Source organism: Polyodon spathula, chromosome 23 (genome assembly GCF_017654505.1).
Source record: "Polyodon spathula isolate WHYD16114869_AA chromosome 23, ASM1765450v1, whole genome shotgun sequence".
NCBI classification, from domain to species: Eukaryota; Metazoa; Chordata; class Actinopteri; order Acipenseriformes; family Polyodontidae; genus Polyodon; species Polyodon spathula.
The window spans coordinates 28,188,642-28,211,961 of NC_054556.1; the positions used below are offsets into that span (position 1 = coordinate 28,188,642).

Sequence of the window (23,320 nt, forward strand, 5' to 3'; positions counted from 1 at the left end):
AAGGACCAATAACTTTCCCTTTGACCCGCTGGCGCGTCACTCATCGCCGACTTGGATGTAATTTGTAAAGTAATGCCGTGCCATGCAAACGTTTCAAGAATACGTTTTTAAGTAAATGCGTACGTGTCCCGTAGTAACACATTCTCTAATGTGTGATAACAGTTGCGTAATGTCGAATTATTGCATTTTAGCAATTATAAGTAAAGGAATTGTCCGTGCCGCCCCTCTCCTTCCCTCTCATACACAGTAGCATTGTTTGTATTTTCTCACGGGTTTGATAAGGGGGGCAGGGTTTAAAGCGAATAACTGAATAATTAGGGGCAATATTTGGAAAACAAACAATTGTCATCTGTTCGAGTATTTTCAATACCAACCCATCAACACGTACATTATTATGGGCCCTCAGATACAACACAGATACAAAACAAACCCTGTAAATGACGTCATGCCACCAAGAAGGACGGTGAAGAAGAAATAGTAGCATTAATAAAATTAATACATATTTGACAAAGCTTTTTGTTGTTTTACTGGAGACTGAAAACGATTTAATAATCAATTTAAATTGAAAAATAAAATGTTTAAAACAAAAACAAAAATCAGCTTCTGTTATAACTAGAATAAAACAACACTGGACTTTTTCAAAAGTTTCTCACGAAAAAAAAAAAAAATCTCAGACCGTTTAAGAAGAACCCTACGCAGCCCCGGTCTAGAATAATGCGGTTGGTTCCTTCAGCTGCCACTCAGGTTGCCCAAGTCTGGCAGTGACGTAACCCTGTCTGCCTCAGACTGCCCGCCCCCACCCCCAGAGGATCCGTGTCGCTTTGGACTTGAATGAGGTGGAGAGGCAGCTTCGAGCCAGACAGATCAAAAGTAGGAACACCTCCTGTCTGCACGAACCACCACCGTCTCCCAACTCCGGAGGGCAGGTGGGGGGGGGACGGACAGAAGGCAGCTGCAACAGAAGACCCCCGTTAGCCACAACCTATCTGCACCAGACACGCACCCCCGACATCAGAACCAGCGCTGGAAAGCCGGAGGTGTCAAATTCGTTTTTTTTTCCCGTCGTCGGTTTTTGTATTTAAATGTACAACTTCATGGGTCTGAATAGCACAGCAGCAGCAGGATCTGTCCAGCCCAATGTCTCCTGCACATGCAATTGCAAACGATCGTCGCTGTTCCAAAGTATGGAGATCAGTAAGTACTACGGCACTCTTACAAAGCATTGCCATTTTGAATTGTGTCGGTGTTTTTGGCTTTATGTATGTATGTATGTATGTATGTATGTATTTATTTATTCTGTCTCTATAGAGCATATGTAAACGTGGTTACTTGTACCGTACAGTACAGTAGACACGGTGCAGTCATTATTGTTAAGTGTCTATATGGTAAGTTAGCTGTTTATGAGGCTGCCGTCGTGAGCGGTTTGAGCTGCGTACTAGTGTTAGTGCCGCGTAAAGTTTCTATAGGAGTTGTTTGACTGTCTCGTTGTAGTTGTATAGTAGTTTACCTCGTTCTTAATTTGATTGTGTTAGTAGAGAAACTACGTACTTGATAGGCAGCATAATGTGTTTTTATTTATTTTTTAAATTTTAGTTTAGTTGGTTTTTCGACAAAAAAAAGCTTTAATATATCGAGACAGTTTGTTCTGTGCATACAGTGTAGCCCAGTTTTTAATTTTTTTTTTTAATAAGTGTGTGTGTGTGTGTGTGTGTGTGTGTGTGTATATATATATATATATATATATATATATAGAATGTTTGTATAATATAGAGAGCGAGTGAGAGTGTGTATGTGTGTATGTTGTATTATTAGCACATCCCGGTCCATTGTTCCTAATTTCGTTTTGGGCTCTCATCTCAAGACAGTTTCACTTTGACTGGCACGGTGCCAGCAGTCACAACGGCTGCTTTCCCCGAGACGGGCCTCGGTGTTCATCGTTAGAAATGGCAGATTCCTCGGTGCTTTGTGTGTATTTACACTATGAAGGCACTGGTTATAGACAATTCGAACTGGTTGTAAACTGTGCATTCTTGTAATTACCCGAGCCCTTTCATAAACTCCAATGCAATATCAGCATTGCTGATGTTAACCCGCTGGCAGCGGTAAGTGAGGCGTCTCTGTTACTGCCAGTGGAACTTGTAATAAGACCCTCCCCCCCGGAAAGGCTGCTGCCAGTAGATTTACTACCAGCTATAGTCACCCAGCTCTGTATAAAATGTAAGTACAGTAGTACATTGTGTTGTATAAAATGCCTACCTCTGAGTGAGTACCACTCTTTTTTAATGTTTCAGTTTGGTTGTGTCTGTGTTGCTCACATTGCAGGCATGCAGACAGCTATTATCGCAGTGTGTGTCAGGGCTATTTTCACTTTACAACACACCTTGGTCTATCGCCCTAAGCTTATTCGCGTCTGACAGCTTTCTGAGGTCTCTGTGTAAGAGAGCACGCCACTGCACAATTCCAGCAGCTGACAGTATCTTGGCATCTAAAAATCCAGCCAGAAAGCACGGATATGATCTCTCTGCCTCTCTCTTAATCTTTTTATGCCCTTAGCAATTTACGAAAGGAAGAGCCAGGCTGTAAAAATATTGACATTTAGATACTGGCACAAGAAGTAGTCTTTCTTGATTTGATTATATTTCTGCTGTATGCAGATTTGAACTTGATCTAACCCAGTCAAGTTTGTTTTTATGCACCGTTCTTGCTGTAAAATAGCCGCAGTTAAGCAGATTCGGTAGTGCGACTGGGCATATGAACATGCTATGTGTGTTACACAGCCTTCTCAAAGCTGTTTCAATTCGCTGTGCAGTTTACTGAGGGATCACATGGGCTCCCACTGAAACTGCAATTGAACCAACAGGTTTATTTTCCCTTCTCTTGCCATTAGGCCGTACAAATATTCATTTCCATATTTATCTCCTTTGTTTACAGAGCATTGTCAAAGGAAACATTGTCAGCATTTCAGCATTCCTGTACCCCTTCATTCCCATTTCCTGTCATGTATTATATAGCTATAAAGAGAGATAGATAGATATACAGTAGTACCAATAATGATGCATCTGCTTGCACTTGCCAGTAAAGTGGCTGGTTGTGCCAAGCTTTGAGTGACAGAATTAACAGTGAATTAAACATTAAATCTACAAATGTTTAACTTGACACGGCTTCTAGTGCCAGGTAAGCATGTCCTGCCTGCCCTTTTTAAGAGGAGAGGAAGTATCTTGAGAATTGCCATGGAGCTGTATAGTAAATCCCACACTCACCCATAGTATTGAGTATTGAGGCGTTGTATATCTCAGCACACTATACATCTGTATCCCAGCACTGCAGCGCAGTATACACAGCTGTATCCCAGCACTGCAGCGCAGTATACACAGCTGTATCTCAGCACTGCAGCGCAGTACACACAGCTGTATCCCAGCACTGCAGCGCAGTACACACAGCTGTATCCCAGCAATGCAGCGCAGTATACACAGCTGTATCCCAGCACTGCAGCGCAGTACACAGCTGTATCCCAGCACTGCAGCGCAGTACACACAGCTGTATCCCAGCACTGCAGCGCAGTACACACAGCTGTATCCCAGCACTGCAGCTCAGTATACACAGCTGTATCCCAGCACTGCAGCGCAGTATACAAGATCCAGTAAGTTTTGCTGAATGGACAGGAAGTCAATGTGTTTATTCTCAAATTGAGTAGATACACTACAGGAGAACAATCCTGTTTTGCCCAAATAGTGAAGTGCTAGTGTAAGTGTGGAGGGTTTTTTGTGTTGTCTGACTAAAGGGGTGAGGTAGCAGATCCCTCTTTGTTTCAGTTGGGTTGAATTCCACTGGTGAGCCATGCAGTGTCCTGTGTTCTGTGCAGTGTGCTGAAGTCCACCCTCTCTCAGAGCTCAGACTCAGTCCTGTAGAGCACGGCGTGGCTCGGGATGGTGCAGAGTGGCTCCCCCTTACTGGTACTGCTCTGACACGCACACCCATAGCACTGCTTTGGTAGAACCACAGCGCTGAGCGCAGACGCTGCTGGATTCAGTGTCTGTCCAGCTTGAACACTGGAACTCTGCCCTGGCTTGCCTGTGATTCAGGGCCTTTCAAGCTTCTTAGTCACAGTGTGGCTGCCACTCCTCTGGCTGGCTTGGTGTCTACGCCTCTTCCCCTTTGTCCCAGGCACACATGGCCAGTGATGTGTGCATGCTTATTGTTGTCTGTGTTGCCAGAGGGCCAGACTGTCGATTTGTATTCATGAACCCAACTGGATAGAGAAGGGGGCGGGATCGGTGCTCTTCATCATGCGGTTCTTTTACCAGCACTTTACTATTTACTCCAGTCTCTGACAGTTAACCAGTAGCAACTGGACAGCAGTAATCCTCGCTCTCGCAGCCTTCGTTAGAAATTTCAAACATTTCAACAGCAAACAAAAATAAAAACCCTAAACGCAAACAGGATCTTTGGCTTGTTTAATTGTATACAAGCTGCTGCATCGCTTCTTTATTAAGGTAGTAAACCTTCCCTTTATTACAATTTGAAGGTGCTGTGCTTTACTGTGAGCATTGACCTGTCTGTGTATAACTGCTACTGACCTGCAGGGGGCAGGTGTCACACACCTCACACTGCACCTGTACAGCCCCTAGGTGGACTGGCCTGACAGACAAAGCAGTGAGTCATCAGAGGCAGGGAGACACAATACAACCCTCTACATTCCTGTCTGACTCAGAGCCTGCCTCTATCTCCTGACTGTTTGTCTAGAAATGTTTATTACAGCCCTGTAGGTCTGGCACCATCCACTCGGCTGCCTTGCAGGTTACTGCTGTTTGCATAAGTAAGCCAGCATTAAAAAAAAAAAAAAAAAAAAAAAAAATTTAAAAAATGAGGCACACATATAATCATAAAAAAAAGTGCAGTATTCCACCCAGCGCTGTGCTGTGTGTCTGAACTGGACTGAGATGGGTCCTGTGAAGACAGCATTCCACCCAGCGCTGTGCCGTGTGTCTGAACTGGACTGAGACTCTGGTCTGCTGAGGAGCCTGCAATGCTGCAGTCAGCAGGCTAGTTTAAGCTAGACTTCACTTCCAACACAAGACTGGGTGGTTTATTTTACATTTTTATTTTATGACCATCACATCAGTGAGTATTGCTTTGATGTAGCCACAGAATCCCATCTCTCTTTGAAATGCACAGATGTTTAACACAGCCTCTGCTGGCTCATCCTTCTGTAGCTGCTTTGCAGATGCTTCATTGCTGGTGCATGTAGAAGGCTCTTTTGAAGTTTAAAGGGTTCCTCATCTGTGATGTCCCAAGTTGAGGAAACTGATGCATTCTGCCTGCATGGACGGGAATGGCTGGCTGCTAGGCTAGTGAAGATGCCTGTAAATTCACAAAGCATTTGCCCGCAGTGCCTGTAGACATTAGAAATTACTTGGTTTCATTTCCCTCAAGCAGCAATGCTGGCCTTGTTCCAGTAAAAGAAAAAACAAACAAGCTATAGCTTTTGATTTGATGTCTTCTGATGAATCAAACACAAAAGAAGGAGTTTGTAAATAGCAGTGCTTCAGTTGGAAGGAGTTTGTAAATAGCAGTGCTTCAGTTGGAAGGAGTTTGTAAATAGCAGTGCTTCAGTGGGAAGGAGTTTGTAAATAGCAGTGCTTCAGTGGGAAGGGGTTGTAAATAGCAGTGCTTCAGTGGGAAGGAGTTTGTAAATAGCAGTGCTTCAGTGGGAAGGAGTTTGTAAATAGCAGTGCTTCAGTGGGAAGGAGTTTGTAAATAGCAGTGCTTCAGTGGGAAGGAGTTTGTAAATAGCAGTGCTTCAGTGGGAAGGAGTTTGTAAATAGCAGTGCTTCAGGAGTTTGTAAATAGCAGTGCTTCAGTGGGAAGGAGTTTGTAAATAGCAGTGCTTCAGTTGGAAGGAGTTTGTAAATAGCAGTGCTTCAGTAGGAAAGGGGTTGTAAATAGCAGTGCTTCAGTGGCCTGTGTTTGCAGCTCTGTTAATTTGAGTTTGTACCTGTGTTAGTCCTCCTGCTGTGTGGTGTGCAAGGCCCTTCTTGAATGCCGTGAGTCGATACAAACACTATGCACAATGCACACACAAAAGAGGAGCACAAGCACACTATCCCTATCTCTGTCTGTCTGTCTGTCTGTCTTGTCTCTCTATAAATAGATACCCTGCACACATCACTCAGGATATCATATGGGCTAGTTCTATTTTTATGTTGTTGTTTTCTAGTTGTCTCTGTTTCTAATTTAATTATTAACTTTGGCCCTGTCGCTTGCAAGTATTTGTTAGCCTGGTTTCTATGAGACAGTCCGGATCTGCTTTGCCTGGGTTTGGAGAGACAGAACCCCCCTATTGAGCTGGATTATTGAGAACTTGTTTCCGTTGCATCTATTACTAATAAGAAGGCTGGAATTGCCATAATGCAACAGTTGGATGCTTTTGATTTTGCACTGTGAATGCTGCTGAATACTAGTGTCTCAATGTTTTCTATTTCTATAGCTTTGCGTGGCAGCACATGGTGCTGCACAGTTCGTCATCCTAAAGCAAACTGCAGTATTGTGGCAGATTCCTGCCGCTGGATTCAGAGAGGCAGCTGCAGTACAGAGCTGGTGATTTTCCAGACCTCTGCTTCAGTTCATTTGTGGAGTCATTTTTTTCTAACCTTTTTGTATTAACTTCCTAGACTTTAGGGGAAAAGCCTAGAGGAGTCTGTACTCCTTACACAAAAATACAGCAATGAATAAACAGAGACATTCTCAGGAGAAATGGTCAGGTTGTCCCAATTTCGAAACTCTTTAAGGAGTCCCTCTTTTTCTTGTCACAAAATGAACATCAGCACTGTCTCCCTGCAGCTCCAGCTCAGCTGTCAGCACTGTCTAGCTGACCGGATCCCTGCAGCTCCAGCGGGGAGAAAGTCCAGTAGTTTCATCGTCAGCGTCCCATTCGTTGTGCAGGTCAGAAAGCCTTTGAGGACACAGCCACTTCGTTAACAGCAGCTGCAAGCTCTCTGTTTGGGTGTTGCGGGTCTCCTCGCAGCTTAGCCTTTTAAAGACTGAAGTTCGGCACGAGCAAGAGCCATGTGCAGATCCTTTGTCTGTGATCCAGCTGCACTGTACCCTCTGCCTTGAGGTCATTCTCGGTGTGAATATAGCTGGTGTCGGCAGTCCGAGTGTCGGGATCTGTAAGAGAAGTAAGAGAGCGCTGGCAATGCAACAACACTTCAGAACAATCCTCTTTCTCTGAGTATTGCAGCTTGTGCAGCCATGGAGATTGTTGTTCGTTTGCAGTGATGACACCCTGTCTGGTCGCTTCAGTGAGACTCTTGTTGGTTTGTGCTCCAGACTGCCACTATGTCCCGTAGCTGTTGCCTGCGAGAGGAGCGTGCTGGCAAGTGCTGCTCAACATTACACAAACTGGCCTGTAACGCAGGACCTGGGAGTTGCACTTCACAGCTCTTTCATGCCTGAAGCCAGGGTCTGTCAGAGAGGGTTCTGCTCACTTCACTGCCAGTGCTGCAGAATAGCTGCAGTGTCTTCTGTTCTTTTCTCTTGACACAGTTTTATTATTAGGCTGGTCTGGGGCTTTGTTTCATTTCAGAGCACTTCTGCTCCATGAAGGGCCCTAGTGTAGATGTTGTGGCCGATCTCTTTGCTCATTAATCACTTGGTTATACACTGTCTGCCGTCCGGCTCGGTTTCGGATGACAGTGTCGATGGTACAGCTGCTTGGCTGCATCACAGTTCTTTGCACAGCTGATGTGTGTTGAGGGTGAATTGGGTAGCGCTGCTTAGGACACAGTAAGGATATTGAGAGCAGCTTTCCCACTGCTACTGTAGAGGCAGAGGAGGAGGCAGAGGGGCAGGCTTGCTCCAGTCAGACATTCCCGTTCAGGTTTTTGTTCCAGCATGACATGAGAAAGTTGTAATTGGTCATTTTACACTACATTGTTAGTGGTAGTCAGTAACAATGAAAAGCTAAATATTGTGCTAAAGACGCATTGCTTCAGGGAGTTCTAGTGCTGGATTATTCCCCATTCATGTGTAATATTTATTGTTAACACTTCAGGAAAGTGAAATGTAAGATAGGCATTCTTTCTGTTTCTATACACTTAGGCTTCTTGTTCAATCCTGAGTCCCTGTGGGCACAGCGCTGTGAGGATTGGCTGATTAATCATGCAAGCAGCTCCTGTGTGGAGCCCCCATTGTCCAGAAGTGGGGGCGTCCTGTGCTGTCTGGGCTATTGTTTGCCACGCTGCTGCTGCTGCTGTCTGGCTGTGAATGAGCAGGATATGTGAGAGCTGCTGTCTGTATGAGAGCTGCTGGGCTTGTCCTCCAGCTGCTCTGCTGGCTGTAACAGAAGCTCCTCAGTATTATTCACGTGCTGTGGCTAAAAATGATACCAGTGCAGAAGGTGATTTGCTGTGTCCTCCTCTCGCAGAGTGGCTAGCCCTGTTCAGGTGGTGTTCAGTAAAGACGTTTCATTGAGACACACCGCAGTCATGTCACATGCCTTCTAATAGGGCTCTGTGGAGTATAACCACAGTGACCTGAGTAACCCACCCTAGTCTTGCTGCTGGTGTTTAACTGCTCTCTTAAGAAGGATGCTGTCCTGGATCTCATCGCTCTAATGAGATGGAATGGAAGTCATGTGTGGCATTAACCCTTAGCGGTCCATTTATTCAGCGCTTGTCAGGCGCGTCAGGTCCAATTTATTTTCATACACGCTGTTTATTTTACACACACTGTTTTTAAATGTTTTTTTTTTCAGAGTAAAACAGGTTTAAAAGGCACAGAATCGCAAAAGTACACTAAGTACTGCATCTCCAGCCAAGCCCCACCCCTGTTCGCTTAATTTTTCACATATCTCTTTATAGATGTACATACTGATAAATCCTCTCCTGATCACTCATTTTATCACCAAACTCCTCAATAATGTGTTCCAAGTCATTATTTTATTACTATAACATCTCAAAAAACTCTGCAAATGTCCAAATGTCTGTGATATTCTTTGAGTGCTTAATGCAGAAGCCGCTATCTCCTTTGTTTGTGTCTGTGTTAATTTGGGGTGCAGGGGAGGGGCTATCAGATACGCCCCTTTTTTTATTTTTCTTTGGTCTCATATCGGTCTCACTCGGCCATTGAAAGGATTTCTCTGCTTTTTCCGGAGAAAAAAAGACTAGAGACCAGTGCTTTACGCCTTTTTGATGATGTCAGACAGTGTCCAACTTCGGACTGGAAAGGGAAAATTGTAATTTCGGACCTGGTCCGATATAGGACAGCAAAGGGTTAATGCAACACCATAGAGAATGCTCTTACAGTAAGAGTAGCAGTGTAGAGCATTGCACTTAGCCTCTGCAATGCTTTCTCTTTTAAGGGCTTTTCTCTGCCTTGATCAATTTCTAGGGTGTGCCTGACTTGAAGATATGAAAACAAATATAGAAGCATAAAGTGTGCCAGCAAGTTCATTTCATATTGTACACATGCAGAGTGCTTATGAAGTCTTCTGTTCCTGTCCCTGTCGCTGTCGCTGTCTCTGCTGCCAGACTCGCCTACTAACAGTTCCTCAATAGTGGCCAGACCAGCCCTGAGCTGTGAGGAAGGTCTGGTGGGGGCAATACTTTTACTGCTTATGTGGTAAATGTCCTAAATATTGCTGCAGTAAATGTGCTGCAATATTGCAGCACAAAACACCTTTCACTTAAATTTCAAACATAAAGGCAGTGATTTCCATTTTTATGGTGAAAACAAACTGTAATTATTAACCTTGCCTAATATTTGCACCTGACATAGTGTCTTAAAAGGTGTGCATGTTTAGTTTGTGTTCTACATGTATTCCAGTGTGACTGGATCAGGATGGTCAGGCTGGTGCTTGGTGGCTCTGTGTCCTGTCCTGGGCAGCGTGGCTCTCCTCCCTGTAGCTGAAACAGTGGAGCAGAGCATGGCGTGCTGCAGAAACAGACCTGGCCTCCCCTCCCCTCCCCTCCTCTACCCTCCGCTTCCCACTCCCAGCACTTCAAATGGCCTTTGTTCTGGCTGTCTAGACATGATGCAAAAAAGGGAATAGTGAACGCTGGCTGGCTGGGTGAGTGAAGGGCTTAACCCTTTGCATCCTGCAGCCCTCCCTGGATCCCACAGACTGAAGGTACAGCAGCATGCAGTGCGTGTGGGGATTGCTATAGCTATTCCGTGGCAACGCCACTCCATTGCATTTCACAGTCACTCTGTGCAAACATGGGTTTTTATGTGAGTCCAGTACAGCCCTGTGTACCACACACTGCAGTCATGGGTTTTTATGTGAGTCCAGTACAGCCCTGTATACCACACACAGCAGTTGGTGGCACGAAGCATTTAGTTGTAGACTAATCAGTGAGAAAGAAGAAAGAGGGCCTTTGTGTCCCAAATCTCTCAGAAGCACATCTGGAATTGTGTACATCTCGTATTGATTTGCATGTTGAGTTTCTCGTAGCCACTGTCTCTGTTCTGTAAGATCCTCTTTTGTTTCCACACTATAGAGCTCTTTGCTGAGTCTGCTTCAGCAGCACAGTGAGCTGATCACTGTTCACAAAGAGGCTTTGTCTGCCTTCAAGAGTACAGAGGTGAAAGTTCAGAGTGTGGAGGAGGGGTTAATGACCCTGCTGTTCTGTCCAGTGATAACCAATGAGAAACTGTTCTTTAGGAATCATTGCTTTAAAACTTTGCTGTAAACAACATGCATGAAAAGGAATCTGCACACGGATGTAGTTGTTTATGTTTGTTTTTCAAATAAAGTTAAAACCTTTAGTGGTGAAAACACACCAACTACACAAAACTCCCCCATAAAGACTGTATTCACAGAGGATCAGAACGCTGCCTGCTGCCCGACCGCTTTCCATTGCACAGAGCTCTGTTTATAAAGGTCAGTATTGTCCATTCTTCATCCTGTCCTGGCATGAACAGTAGCATCCTATATCCCCCAGTTCCTGTCCCTTTTTCAGGGCCTGCAATTGTGGCGACTTGGTGAGCATCTTGCAGGGATAGAGATGCTTTAAACAGGGAGTGTATGTTAGAATAATAAGGGATTAAGATGTTTTAAAACATCTCTTGCACGAAAGGGGGGTATGGGCTGAACTCGTTGGCAGAATGTCTTTTGTTCTCTTCCTGGCATTAGATACTGACTGAAAGTCTGACCAGTCCTGTCTCAGTCAGCACTGATGTACTTGCATCTCCGTCTGTTGCAGCCTCTTTATGTGTAATTGAGACCAGCAAGTGAGATGCTTCCTTCTCTGCTGAAATGGCCTTTGTTACCCTGTCTAGACGTGATGCTGCCTGAATGCTTCGTGTGCCACAGACAAGACAATGAAAGGCTCCATTTCTGAATTTCGGTTGGGATTGTTAAAGTGAAATCCCTGCTTTCTGCATTCAAATCATAAGATGAATGTATTGTCTGATAAGGGGAGAAAGCCCAGCTTATCAGTGACGGGAGACCGGGCTCGGCGGTGCTGACCCAGGAGATTCCAGCGGAGGCTGTTGCTGCAAAGGGTTACAGTGGGAATATTTGTGTTAATGCAGCTGCAGAGTCTCCAGAGAGCAAGTACAGTAGAACATGCTGGTTGTCGGGGGGAGTTATCTCAAGTGACCCTGAGCTGCCTTGGGGTGCAGGCCGTTCGGACACTCCCTCTCCTCCACTCCACGTCTAGCACCACTATCACAGACTCATGTCTCTGAGTTAAATGTTAAAACTGTCCTGGCAGAGTTAATGTCAGAGCTGTCAGCCCAAAGGCAATTGGAGTAACACTGAATTTTCCATGAAAAATATAAGCAATTTGCAGCAGTCAGGCTGAAAACCTCCAAGATGCCTCCTGCGATACAGTTAAAGAAATGTTCCTGGAGTTCAGGGTACAATGCTTTGCAATCTTGTGACTCCTCAATGGCTTCTCAGAGACTGGGGATAGGTACTGTGTACACCCCTTGTGTAATAAGTAGATGGTACAAGCAGCCTAATGACACCCTCAATTATCTCTCGAATGCGAATATAGGTCATAGTGGTAAGGGAGAGACCCCAATGCACAGCGCTTCTCCAAGTTAACCACGGTATTTCTGCACAGTAATTTAGCATTGTCTCCATGCTTTTCCCATGGTTGTGCATTTCTATAGCTTCCGTTGTTTTGCCGTGCTTTCACTGTGCTTTATTCCAGTCGGCTCTGCTCTTTCTATAGAAACCTTCAATAAGGGAGGTGCTCCTTCTTTCCAGGGCTGTAGGAGCAGGAGTTGCACAGAAGGACAGGACCTGTTACAGTGCTGTGTTGTAAGACTGCAGTTCTGTATCTGGAATGATCGGGGCTGGAAGGACAGTCGCGTTATTCCTCTACAGCAGGACTTGTGGATGGAGCTTTTGCCTGCTAGTGTAATGAAAGCCAATACAAGCCCTGGTTTAGAATGAAAGGAGCCCTTGAACCCTCCAGGTCTGCTCTAGTATGTATGACAGTACATTCACACACTGTGGCACAATGGCAACACACAGCTGTGTGGAAACTGAAGCCCACTTTCACTGACAGAAGCTGGATGAAACATGTAAGAACCCCCCCATTCAATGGTAGTTTGCTCCTGTTGGCTCACTTTCTGTTGGTAACATGTTTGCAGATGTTTAGCTGTAGTCCTCAGTTAAAGCAGCCCTGCAGAGTCAAAGCTTGCATGTTGACTTGGCATGCAGTGTAGTCAGAGGCGCTGTACAGACACTCTGCTTTTTCTTGATCCTGGATCCGGATTCCTGGCATAAAGCTTCTCGGTGTGGTTCTTGTTCCAGACAGTGTTTAGTCTGGGTCTGTGTTCATTGGCTCTCACATATCCAGGTAGGTGGGTCCAGGGAGCCGAAAGACAGCTCATCTCTTGTTTCTAATGGCTTAAAAGGACATGTTCCTGGGGGTGGAACAGGAGTGTTTGTACAGTAAGAAGTATTAGACTGGACTATAGCTTTCTCCTTGCTCCATGAAGAAAGCTCTGTGCTGGTAGATGAAGCTGCTCGTATAGACTTCTCCTTATTCCTCTCAACTCGGGCGGAGGATTGCTTTTGCTTTCTCTGCTGAGGGTTTGAACAGAGGAATTGATTTGAGTTGCACTGCTGGGAGGAGTCCTGCCATCGGGAGCTTGCAGGTTCCAGTCCTGGCTGCACTGAGTTGCTGATTTTGATTAGGGGCTCGTAGGGAATGCTGCATTGGCGTTTGCACTACCTTACCAGTTACCTATTTTAGTACACTGTGCTTTTTGCACATATTCAATTTATCTTGTTGTCTGTTCCCCTCATTTGATATTTTGTGAACTGTCTTCTTAGTTTTTTCAATCCTAGTTCCAACACTAGTACTTCTCTGACTGGCACGATTTAGGGAAAGGGTGAAAGAAAGGGGGATAGTCGTCTCTGTGGTCTACATTGTCCTACGACAGGACGTGGTTCATTAGTGTTCATTGGAAATGAAGATTGAAATCAACCTGCCAGTTTTGTGACTGCTGTCCCTGAAGTATGTGTTTTTGTTTGTTTTTGGGTTTTTTTCACAGTCATTTCTTATGCAAATGAGGGGTGGCTTGGCTTTTGCCCTTCCTCAGACAAGATAAATGAGGCTGGGAGAGAATGGGATGGGTCCCCGAGGGCTAGAATAACAATGAGCACCTCTCCTGCCTCGTCAGACTCAGCCGTTTCTAACAAGGTTACATTGTCATCCATTTCAGACAGTCTGAGCTCAAGGCCTGGGCAGAGGTGGCACTGTGAAGGATGACTGCAGGGGCACATTCATTCCTTTACCCTGCAGCTAGTAAAGGCCCAGGTTCTTGGCTTTGCGTTGCAGTGTGGTTCTGTGCTATATTAGAGGAGTGAACTTCTTGCACTTGTCTCGACTGCAGTCTCAAATTAAAACAGCTCTCTTGAGTCTCCAGAGACACACAGCAGCATTGGAGGAGACATCCTCAATCGAGCCCCCGACTGTGTGATATAAAGAGCTTTACAACTGGACCCTGGACACTGCACTCGGAGAGAAAAGTTCCCGTTTCTACTGACTTTAGGATGGGGTCTTTGCAGAGGGTGTTGAGGGTCTGTTCATGGGAGGCTGTCCCAGTGTATGTGAGTGTAGGGTCTGTTCATGGGAGGCTGTCTCCAGTACTGCCCTATGCTGATCAGCAGGCCAGTCTGCTCTGATGCCATTCCTCCCCCTTCCCTTTGTTCTGCTGCCACAGAGCTGAGCTCCTGTTTAGAATAATCAGGTGTTTATCATGTGAACAGGCTGTAAACTCTAAAGTCTGGATGAATGGTCTTTCTATAAGGAACACTGTGAACCAGAGAATTGCACAGTTCTTCACACAATTCAGCTACATTTTGAATTTTTGCAGATGGCTGTAATTTGACTTTTTTTGTTCTGACAAATGCATCTATTCACATAGCTTGTGTGTGTGCGCGTGTCCGTATGTATAACCCTGAGAGTCTGTTTGAAAAGAGCACGGACTGCTCAATTCTGTGGGTAAAAAAGAACAAACAAAAAAAACAAGGCTACAGCACAAATCTGCAGAGCTGTTTCCTTGTCTTTGGTTAAAGCCAATGTACCCAGAGGTCCGAGGCTGTGCGCACACTAGAAATTCACCAGGGGCTTGCTTTTCTTTCTAAACACATGCTCATGCATTTAACCTTTCCTAATTTCCATGGACTGGCCCCTTGACATGCTGCTGCCTGCAGCGCCCCCTGCTGAAAGAAGCTGGAGTAGCTGCAGGCTCCCTTGCTGCTGTCTGCTGCCTGTCGGAGCCCTGAACTCTGCAGCAAGCACTGTGCTTTACTGAACAGAGCAGTAGTGTCACTTGTGATTGACTCGCTGCTTCAGAGCTTCCAGACAGCGGTGTCATCGGGAGCTCTTGTGCAACTCATTCCAACTGGTGTCTTCAATGAATAGATAAACCCTACAGCACAATACTGCCTGAAACCTGAGCGAGTTCATTCCAGTCACGGCAGGACAGGACATATTGAGAGATGGACAGTACAGTATATCCTATTGAATCATGCGATAGCTGTGTGATCTGCAGCACATGCTGTATCAGTCACACTATTACTGAGGAATGTGGATGGAACAGAGTAGACCTAAATAAAGACTTAAGTGTGCATGTGGGTTTTGTAATGCAGCACCATGACTAGTTCAGCTGTGTTCTAGATTGATGTAGTGATGTTCTATGTGGAGTAGTGAGAGATCTGTTGTTTTTGCACTGCCCCATACAGTACAGTGTGCGCGGGTGGGTGGTGTGTGGATGTGCGGTGGGTGCGTGGTGCGTGCATTGCGTGTGCTGTCCTAACCCCATTGCTTTGTGCTTCCTCTCTGTAGCCCAACTGGAGTTTGTGCAGATCATTATAATCGTGCTGGTGATGATGGTGATGGTAGTGGTGATTACATGCCTGCTCAATCACTACAAGCTCTCAGCACGCTCCTTCATCACCCGACACAGCCAGGTCCGTCGGCGAGATGAGACTATGTCCTCGGTGAGTTAACCCCTTCAGTACCTCTGCATGTTTCTTTAGCTTTGTACTTTACATGGATTGCCGGCCATTCTCATTGCTGCTCTCAATACAATGCAATGCCCCCAAAACAATCCAACACAAACACACAATCAGAAACGCACCACTGTGCTTCAACAGTGTCATAGGGGCTCTAAATCGCTAGTCAAAGTGACTGTAGAAATGAAGCCTGATGGACTGAGAAAGGGGACCTTGTTCCTTTGACAGCTTGCACTCTGACGCAGACTCCACACTGTCTGCAAAGAACAGAGCTGTTTCTGCTTGGTTATCTGGAAACCAAACCAGACTTGCACTGTCTCCATGGCCCAGCTACAGCACACTATTACAGATTCCATGTGCTGTCTTCTTGGGACAGTTACAGCACAGCATTACAGATTGCATGTGCTGTCTGCTTGGTTCAGTCACAGGACAGCATTACAGATTGCAGCACATGTTTGCTCTTTCAGAAGTATGTAAGTAAGATTTCCTGGCTTTCGGAAGTCAGATCAGCTGACGACAGAGGTGGCATTTCAGAGCTTCGGCTGCAGAACGGTTTTAGGAGGGAGAGAAGAAGGACTGCACGTAAAGACTTTGCTAATCTGGATACATCATTTAAATAAATATAATGTCACTCCAATCTGCTGGTTAACATTCCAGTTATTAAAATTCCTTCCCGCTGTAATGTGGAACGCACACAGAAACTGGTTCCAGACGCCTCCTCCTAGAGAGCTTTCACACTTCAGGGTGTTCAGATCACTGCTTTCACACCGCGGGGTGTTCAGATCACTGCTTTCACACCGCGGGGTGTTCAGATCACTGCTTTGGAAACTGCTGTCCTTTAGAGGGGGTGGGGGGGGAGGGGGTTCACTCGACGGTGAGCAACCACATTGTTGGAGTCTGTCTGCCTTTCTCCCTTCCATCCAAGCTGCACAGCACACACTTAGCAAATCCTCTCACTATGACGCCAATACATTGTAATGTGCTTTTTGTATTTCAGGAAGGAAGTCTGTGGCCTTCGGACAGCTCTGTGCCAACGAACATAACGACAGAGGTAGGTCGGAATCCTTTTTTTTTTTTTTTTTTTTTTAGTCGTTGCCAATTTTCTACCGTGGTTTTCTCCTCAGTTTAGTATGCTCAGTTATTATCTGCCTGCTCCATTAGTTGCTTGTGTTGATTTCGAGGTGCTTAGCACTCTCCCTGTGCTGCGCCCCTCCTAATTGTTTTCCTGTTTACTCAGCAACAGATGTACACTCCGCGTCCCACTGACAGGCTGACAGTGCCGTCGTACCTGCAGAGGGACAGATTGAACCGCTTTCAGCCCACCTACCCCTACCTGCAGCACGAGATCGACCTGCCCCCCACCATCTCGCTGTCGGACGGGGAGGAGCCGCCTCCCTACCAGGGGCCCTGCACCCTGCAGCTGCGGGACTCCGAGCAGCAGCTGGAGCTGAACCGAGAGTCTGTCCGCGCCCCGCCCAACCGCACAGTCTTCGACAGTGACTTGATCGACACCTCCCTGTACGGGGGACCCTGCCCCCCCAGCAACAACTCGGGCATCAGTGCCACCTGCTACAGCAGCCAGGGCCGGATGGAGGGGCCGCCGCCCACATACAGCGAGGTCATCGGGCACTACCAACCCGGCTCCACGCTTTACCATCACCATAGCAACCACCCCGGGACGCCTCCCCTCCTGCACAGCAACAGACTCAACCAATCACAGCTCAGTGGCCTTGAGAGCACGAACGCACGCAACCAAGAGAAGCAGAAAGGGCACCCTGTCTGAAACCACGGCAACAAACTCCTTAAACACTGTCTGTGCACTTCATTTAAATAAAGGGGCAGAGTCCCAGGCCCAGGCTCCACCCCTGTTGTATAAAGTAAATATTTCCTTGTTCTGTGTCGTCCGAGTGCTCACAGCTTTGCAAGTTGTTTTTTTTTTTTTTTTTTTTTTTTTTTTTTTTTTTTATTATTGAGGAATTCTAAAAAAAAATTTTTTAATTATTATTATTTGAGCTGTGTGTGTGTGTGTGTGCTTTTCGTCTTTTAATTCACTTTTGAAGAAACGTTTGCACAATCCGAAGTTTATTTAAAGATCTGCAATATGTATCATAAGAGAAACGTGTGTGTGAGGGCAGGGGGTATTTTTGTAAAAAAACAATTATAAAGAGAAAACTAGTTGATGATTTTTGTTTTGTTTGATATCTAGTTCAATGGCAGTTTTTTGAGTGCCAACTCAAAGATGTGTTTAACATTGTGTTAAAAAAGCACGAATCCAGAGTTATTTATATAAATGTTGAAATCTTGCACTATTTTTTAATGTAAATTGCAAGCAGGTGCTTGCTCCAGTGAAAGACCTCTGGTGGGTGTGTGTGTGTGAGTGTGTGCCGGGTGAAAGAACGCTTTGCCAATGAAATTCCAGCAGAATCCACAAGAGCAAGCCAAGAGGCATGTGAAAGATTTAGAGGAGAAAAAGGGCAAACAGCACTTTACAGCAAAAACTTTACAGCTGAAATTTCCAGGTAGACTCAAAGTAACAGCAATCCTTATTGGGCTGTAAGTGTGGTCCGATCACACTGGCTCTGATTCTCTGTCAATCAGCCTTCCCAACTTCTGAACTTCACTGCCCATTTAGGATGACTGGGCAGTGTGGCTCAAGTACAGTAAAGCAACAGAGAGGAATAAACAGAACGCTCTGTCTATATTGTTTATGGAAAACCGCATGAATAAAAATGTCACTATAGCACTCATCTGCATTATAAATGATATTAAGAAGAAAAGATGTGACGAGTCCAACTGTAGGTGCGTCCTGGATTATATAAAAACATTGGAACCTTTGGCGTATCAGTTCGAGTCATCTCATTAACACCGTAGTAATGCTGTTTCCTGCTTTGAGCTGCTCTGGAAATCTTGCTGTAAAATGCGGGTTCCCTTTGAGGAATTGGGCATCTCTCAGCACTTTAAAAAGTGTCGGTGAAACAAAGTGTTTAGTCAGTATTGTGATCTTTTGATAGGCAACTTCCCTTGTCAAAGTCCTAAGAAGAAGCCTGTCCTCGGGCGTGTTTGTTTAGCAGTGAAAGAACGGCAGTGGAGTCCCTTTATCTTTGTGTTCTTCTCAATGCTTTATTCAGTGTCGAGGAATAATCTCTGTGCTGAGCGCTTGCCATCCTGTAAATACTGAATCATTTCTTTCAAGTGCATTATTCTCTTATGTAACTCCTTGCTGTCAGTGTAGTTTGTTTTAACTCTGACCACAAAGGGAATGAAGCATAATACCAGATAAACCAAATTCCTGCCATGAAAAGCAATACTGACTAAGCACGGGCAGTCCAGTGGACTCAGTGTTTCCAGGGCCCAGCACAACTTCACTTGTTTTGGTCAGATGGAACATTCATTGCCATCAAGCTGCATTTCGGCTCGTCTCCTTGTTCTACGTATCTGTCACAATTGGCTACAGTCTGTAATTCTTGAAGGCAGTGTATGCACACAGGTAAACCCCAATAAGATTATACCATCTTAAAGCAGGTAGTGGGAGACCTGTAATAACGTCCATGTTGACCAATACAGGCATTGCACCAGCAAGGCTGAACTGGCCCTCATTGTCCCCTGTCAGCAGGAAGTTTCCGCCTGCACTGAAAGGCTGACGTACCAGAACACAATAAGTCCAGGTCTGGCATTTCAGAGGCTGCTTTACAGCAGCAAACGGTATAATCAGGGCCATGCCTCTGTTCCATTAACGCGAGTGACGTGTCGTTTCTGCTGCAGCCTTCATTGTGCAGACCAGTATGCTGCGTGTCTGTGAAAAGATACATGTGTTGACAATAGAGGTAATTGGGAGAACGTTGCAATATACCTACTATTTGCCTTTTTGATAATGGAGTTGTTGTTTAACTTTAGAAGTGTAAGGAGAGTTTGTGTTTTTTTTTTTTTTTACAGTCCACTATTTGTGTAAATTCTTATGTTTTTTTTCTTATAGTTTTACCGTAAGTTTAAAATCTTATGAACTAAGCATGTCTATGTGTATGTTTATGTATTTACTTTCTTGTTCCCTGATTTTACTTTTATTTTTATTAATTTTTTTACTGATTAATGGACCACAGGTAAGGCACTTATGCATTGGATCAAACCAGAAAAACAATGATTTGAACGTGATCAGCGTGGAGATGGGTGGACTATGAGCAGTTAGGGATGGGTGGACTTTGAGGAGTTAGGGATGGGTGGACTTTGAGGAGTTAGGGATGGGTGGACTGTGAGGATTTAGGGATGGGTGGACTGTGAGGAGTTAGGGATGGGTGGACTTTGAGGAGTTAGGGATGGATGGAGTGAGGGATGGATGGACTGTGAGGATTTAGGGATGGGTGGACTGTGAGGAGTTAGGGATGGGTGGACTGAGGGATGGATGGACTGTGAGGATTTAGGGATGGGTGGACTGTGAGGAGTTAGGGATGGGTGGACTGAGGGATGGATGGACTGTGAGGAGTTAGGGATGGGTGGACTTTGAGGAGTTAGGGATGGATGGACTGAGGAGTTAGGGATGGGTGGACTGTAAGGATTTAGGGATGTGTGGACTTTGAGGAGTTAGGGATGGATGAACTGAGGGATGGATGGACTATGAGGATTTAGGGATGGATGGACTGAGGATTTAGGGATGGGTGGACTGTGAGTAGTTAGGGATGGATGGACTGTGAGGATTTAGGGATGGGTGGACTGTGAGGAGTTATGGATGGATGGATGGACTGTGAGGATTTCTGGATGGATGGACTGTGAGGATTTAGGGATGGATGGACTTTGAGGATTTAGGGATGGGTGGACTGAGGGATGGATGGACTGAGGAGTTAGGGATGGGTGGACTGAGGGATGGATGGACTGTGAGGAGTTAGGGATGGATGGACTGTGAGGAGTTAGGGATGGGTGGACTGAGGGATAGATGGACTGTGAGGAGTTAGGGATGGATGGACTGTGAGGAGTTAGGGATGGGGGGACTTTGAGGAATTAGGGATGGATGGACTGTGAGGAGATAGGGATGGATGGACTGTGAGGAGTTAGGGATGGGTGGATTGTGAGGAGTTAGGGATGGATGGACTGTGAGGAGAGGGATGGGTGGACACACATCCACAATGGCAGTATTGTGACACAGCCGGCGCTGGGCATGCTGAAAGGTTGAAGAATGGACTGGGATGCAATAAGAACGCTGATCCATTCTCTGAGTGTATTTAGCAGGACTGGAAAAAATATTTGTGTCCACATGATGCTCCATCCAGCACATAGACACTGACTCGCACGACTGTCCTGCTTTGGTCAGTGGACTGAATTAAAAGCATAAAAAAGGAAAACATGTTACATGTTTGTTTTTATTTTATTTTAAATTTTTTTCTCTGTTTTGCATTTCTCAATGGATCAGCCATGCTTGTTTGTAAACAGTGTAACACTTTCAGGCTGCAGTATAAATCTATTAAGCTTTTTTTTATAATCTGCAAAAACATCATATTTTATAACCAGGTGCTTATTTTGTTATAACAAAGTGGATGTCTTATAAAATATGTTATTAATACACAATATATAATAACATATAGATTATATAATTTAGCAAGTACTATCAAAATATGTAACGTGGTCCGATAGTGATGTTAACAATAACAGCTTTTTTTGTAATCATTTTTATTTTTTTGTATTGGAACCTCAAAGTGTTACGGAGTTTGTATTTTTCTATAGTTGCATATATCTAATACAGAGCAAACTGTTTCAAACATTTCATTCAACCTCCATCGTTAAACAAAAATAAATACATTGCAAAAAGCTTTTCAAAAGACCCCTTTTTTTACTTTTACTGCACTCAGACCTGCTCAGAGATCCTTTGGGGAGGGGGGTGTGATTGCCTGCACAAATATACCCTGGATTATCTGGAGCAGTGTCCTGTATTTCTATATTTGTATCAGTTTCCCTTTGTACATGACTGCTGCAGCACAGTCCTGCTCTCCACCCATTCATTCAATGCAGAGAGAGAAAGGTCATGGTACTGTCAGTCTGTCAGGTCACACACAGAGAGGGGATGCGAACAGCATCTTAACCCTACCTTTGCTCTTCACTGTATTCCCAGCATTCACCTTGGAACAGCGCCTTGATGGATATCTCTGGTTCATATCCTTATCAAGAACTTGTCAAGAATTTCTAACCAAGATATATGTTTTTCCTCATTTGAAATGACTTTCACCAGCTACTTCAGTTCTGTGTCTCACTGAGTGGACCCTTTATCACAGCAGGTATATCTGATTTCACTCACTGCACTCAAGGCTTTGAGAAAGTGGCATTAATACACTTGGAACGACACGAATTCAGGATAGCAAGTTTCCATTCTAATTTAGAACGTTCCAGTCTTCCATTTTCACTTCTCACAATAATCGTATAGGTGAAGTTTATCTGAAGCCTTGATTGTGCGCTGCTACAAGAACAGGTGCTTGCATACATGTAAGAGCTGTTGTTTTACAGTTATTTGTTTTTAAATTTGGTTTAGGATGCTTGAGATTTTTAAGAAGTAGTTGAAAAAAAATAATCAAAACGCAAACTGACTTGCACTAAAATACAAAATTGATTCCAGATCTGTTGAGAGATGGAACAACTGAATCAAAGTGTTACTTTGATATTCAGACTTACTAGGAGCAGTGATGGACTTGATCTGCATTTTAAAAGTGAACTTAAGAGCAATGAAGTATGCTGCAATGTTTTATTTACAGCAGTTATGTTATTACTTTAGTGGTTGATTGTTTTCTGAAGCCTCTGAGAGTGCATTGCACAGTCATACAGGAAAACGGAACACAGAGTGTCGTCACGGCATAACGTTGATGCTTCAATCCTCCTATCGGAGACTCTCACGTAACGTGGTCAGAGAGTAAGTAAGAGGAGAGTGCAGAGATATATGAGTCATACGAGAGTCTATATATATATATATCTCTATATATATATATATATATAGATATAGATATAGATATATAAAATGCACAATACAATGGTGTTCTGTGCACAGGACCATCATGATGAACAAATGAAGCACATGTGCATTCTACAACTAGATGGAGACATTTGACCCAAAAAGCATTTTCTAGTGCAGCATCCTTTAACCCCTCAGTCATTCTTCCAATATGTGCACAAGTGCTTCTTCTGTTCAAAGAAAGTACCAGGGCTTTGACACAGGGCTGCTGTACAGCAGTGCTGTGCAGAAGCAATGAAAAAGATCCTGCCCTACTTTGCCCAAACCTCTCCATCGATCATCTTTGTATCTCAGATCTTGAAACAGATGGTAATGGCACACACTTGCAAGCTGGGTCTGGTCATTGTTATTGCAGTTCTGTATCCTTCACCTAAGTCCAGTAAGACCCATTCCCATTCCTTTTTTTTTCCGTTTTTGTGCATTTACAGGAACTGTATTCTGGTTTGAACTTTATAAAACTTGATTTACTACAAACTTGTTGTGTGCACGTGGTTAACTGGAACAATATATAATTTACAAAAAATCCACAAAACCTAATAAACAGCATATATTTTAAGGCTGACTTTTGTTTGTTGTTGTTTTTTTCAGCAAGAATGTAATATATAAATTACAGCTGTGCAATTCAACTTCTGTAGCTAAATATGCTGTATCTGTGCCAACTGAGATGAATAGAGTACAATCTGGGCTGGGAGGCAGTATGTCCGTCAAACCAAAATAACCCTGTTAAGTGCCTACTTGGAGCAGCAGGGCAGCACCTTCAGTGGATTTGATAAACTAGGAGGTTCTACTGAGGGCTGAAGAACATTCTAACCCTCCTGTAGGGTGAGAGAAAAAAAAGCACAAAACAGCACTTT

The 23,320-nt window shown here is 44.6% G+C and overlaps 1 protein-coding gene across 2 annotated transcripts; it reads left to right on the plus strand.

Annotated features, from left to right (window-relative positions):
• The first annotated feature begins 782 nt into the window (after window positions 1–782).
• Window positions 783–17,427, plus strand: LOC121298123 (protein TMEPAI-like). 2 transcript variants are annotated; one of them, XM_041224957.1, is made up of 4 exons: window positions 783–1,194; window positions 15,315–15,469; window positions 16,482–16,535; window positions 16,728–17,427. In XM_041224957.1, the coding sequence occupies exons 1-4, from the start codon at window positions 1,083–1,085 to the stop codon at window positions 17,265–17,267; spliced, it is 861 nt and encodes a 286-aa protein (XP_041080891.1). In that variant the 5' UTR covers window positions 783–1,082; the 3' UTR covers window positions 17,268–17,427. The 2 variants fall into 2 exon arrangements, with proteins under 2 accessions (XP_041080891.1, XP_041080890.1); XM_041224956.1 differs by having other exon boundaries at window positions 16,722–17,425.
• The last annotated feature ends 5,893 nt before the right edge of the window (window positions 17,428–23,320 follow it).

Bases quoted from the DNA above. Each gene is read 5' to 3' on its own strand.
- LOC121298123 (XM_041224956.1), top strand. From the start codon at position 1,083: ATGTACAACTTCATGGGTCTGAATAGCACAGCAGCAGCAGGATCTGTC. The intron at 1,195-15,314 runs GTAAGTACTACG...TCCTCTCTGTAG, and splicing joins GTTCCAAAGTATGGAGATCA to CCCAACTGGAGTTTGTGCAG. The intron at 16,536-16,721 runs GTAGGTCGGAAT...CTGTTTACTCAG, and splicing joins CAACGAACATAACGACAGAG to CAACAGATGTACACTCCGCG.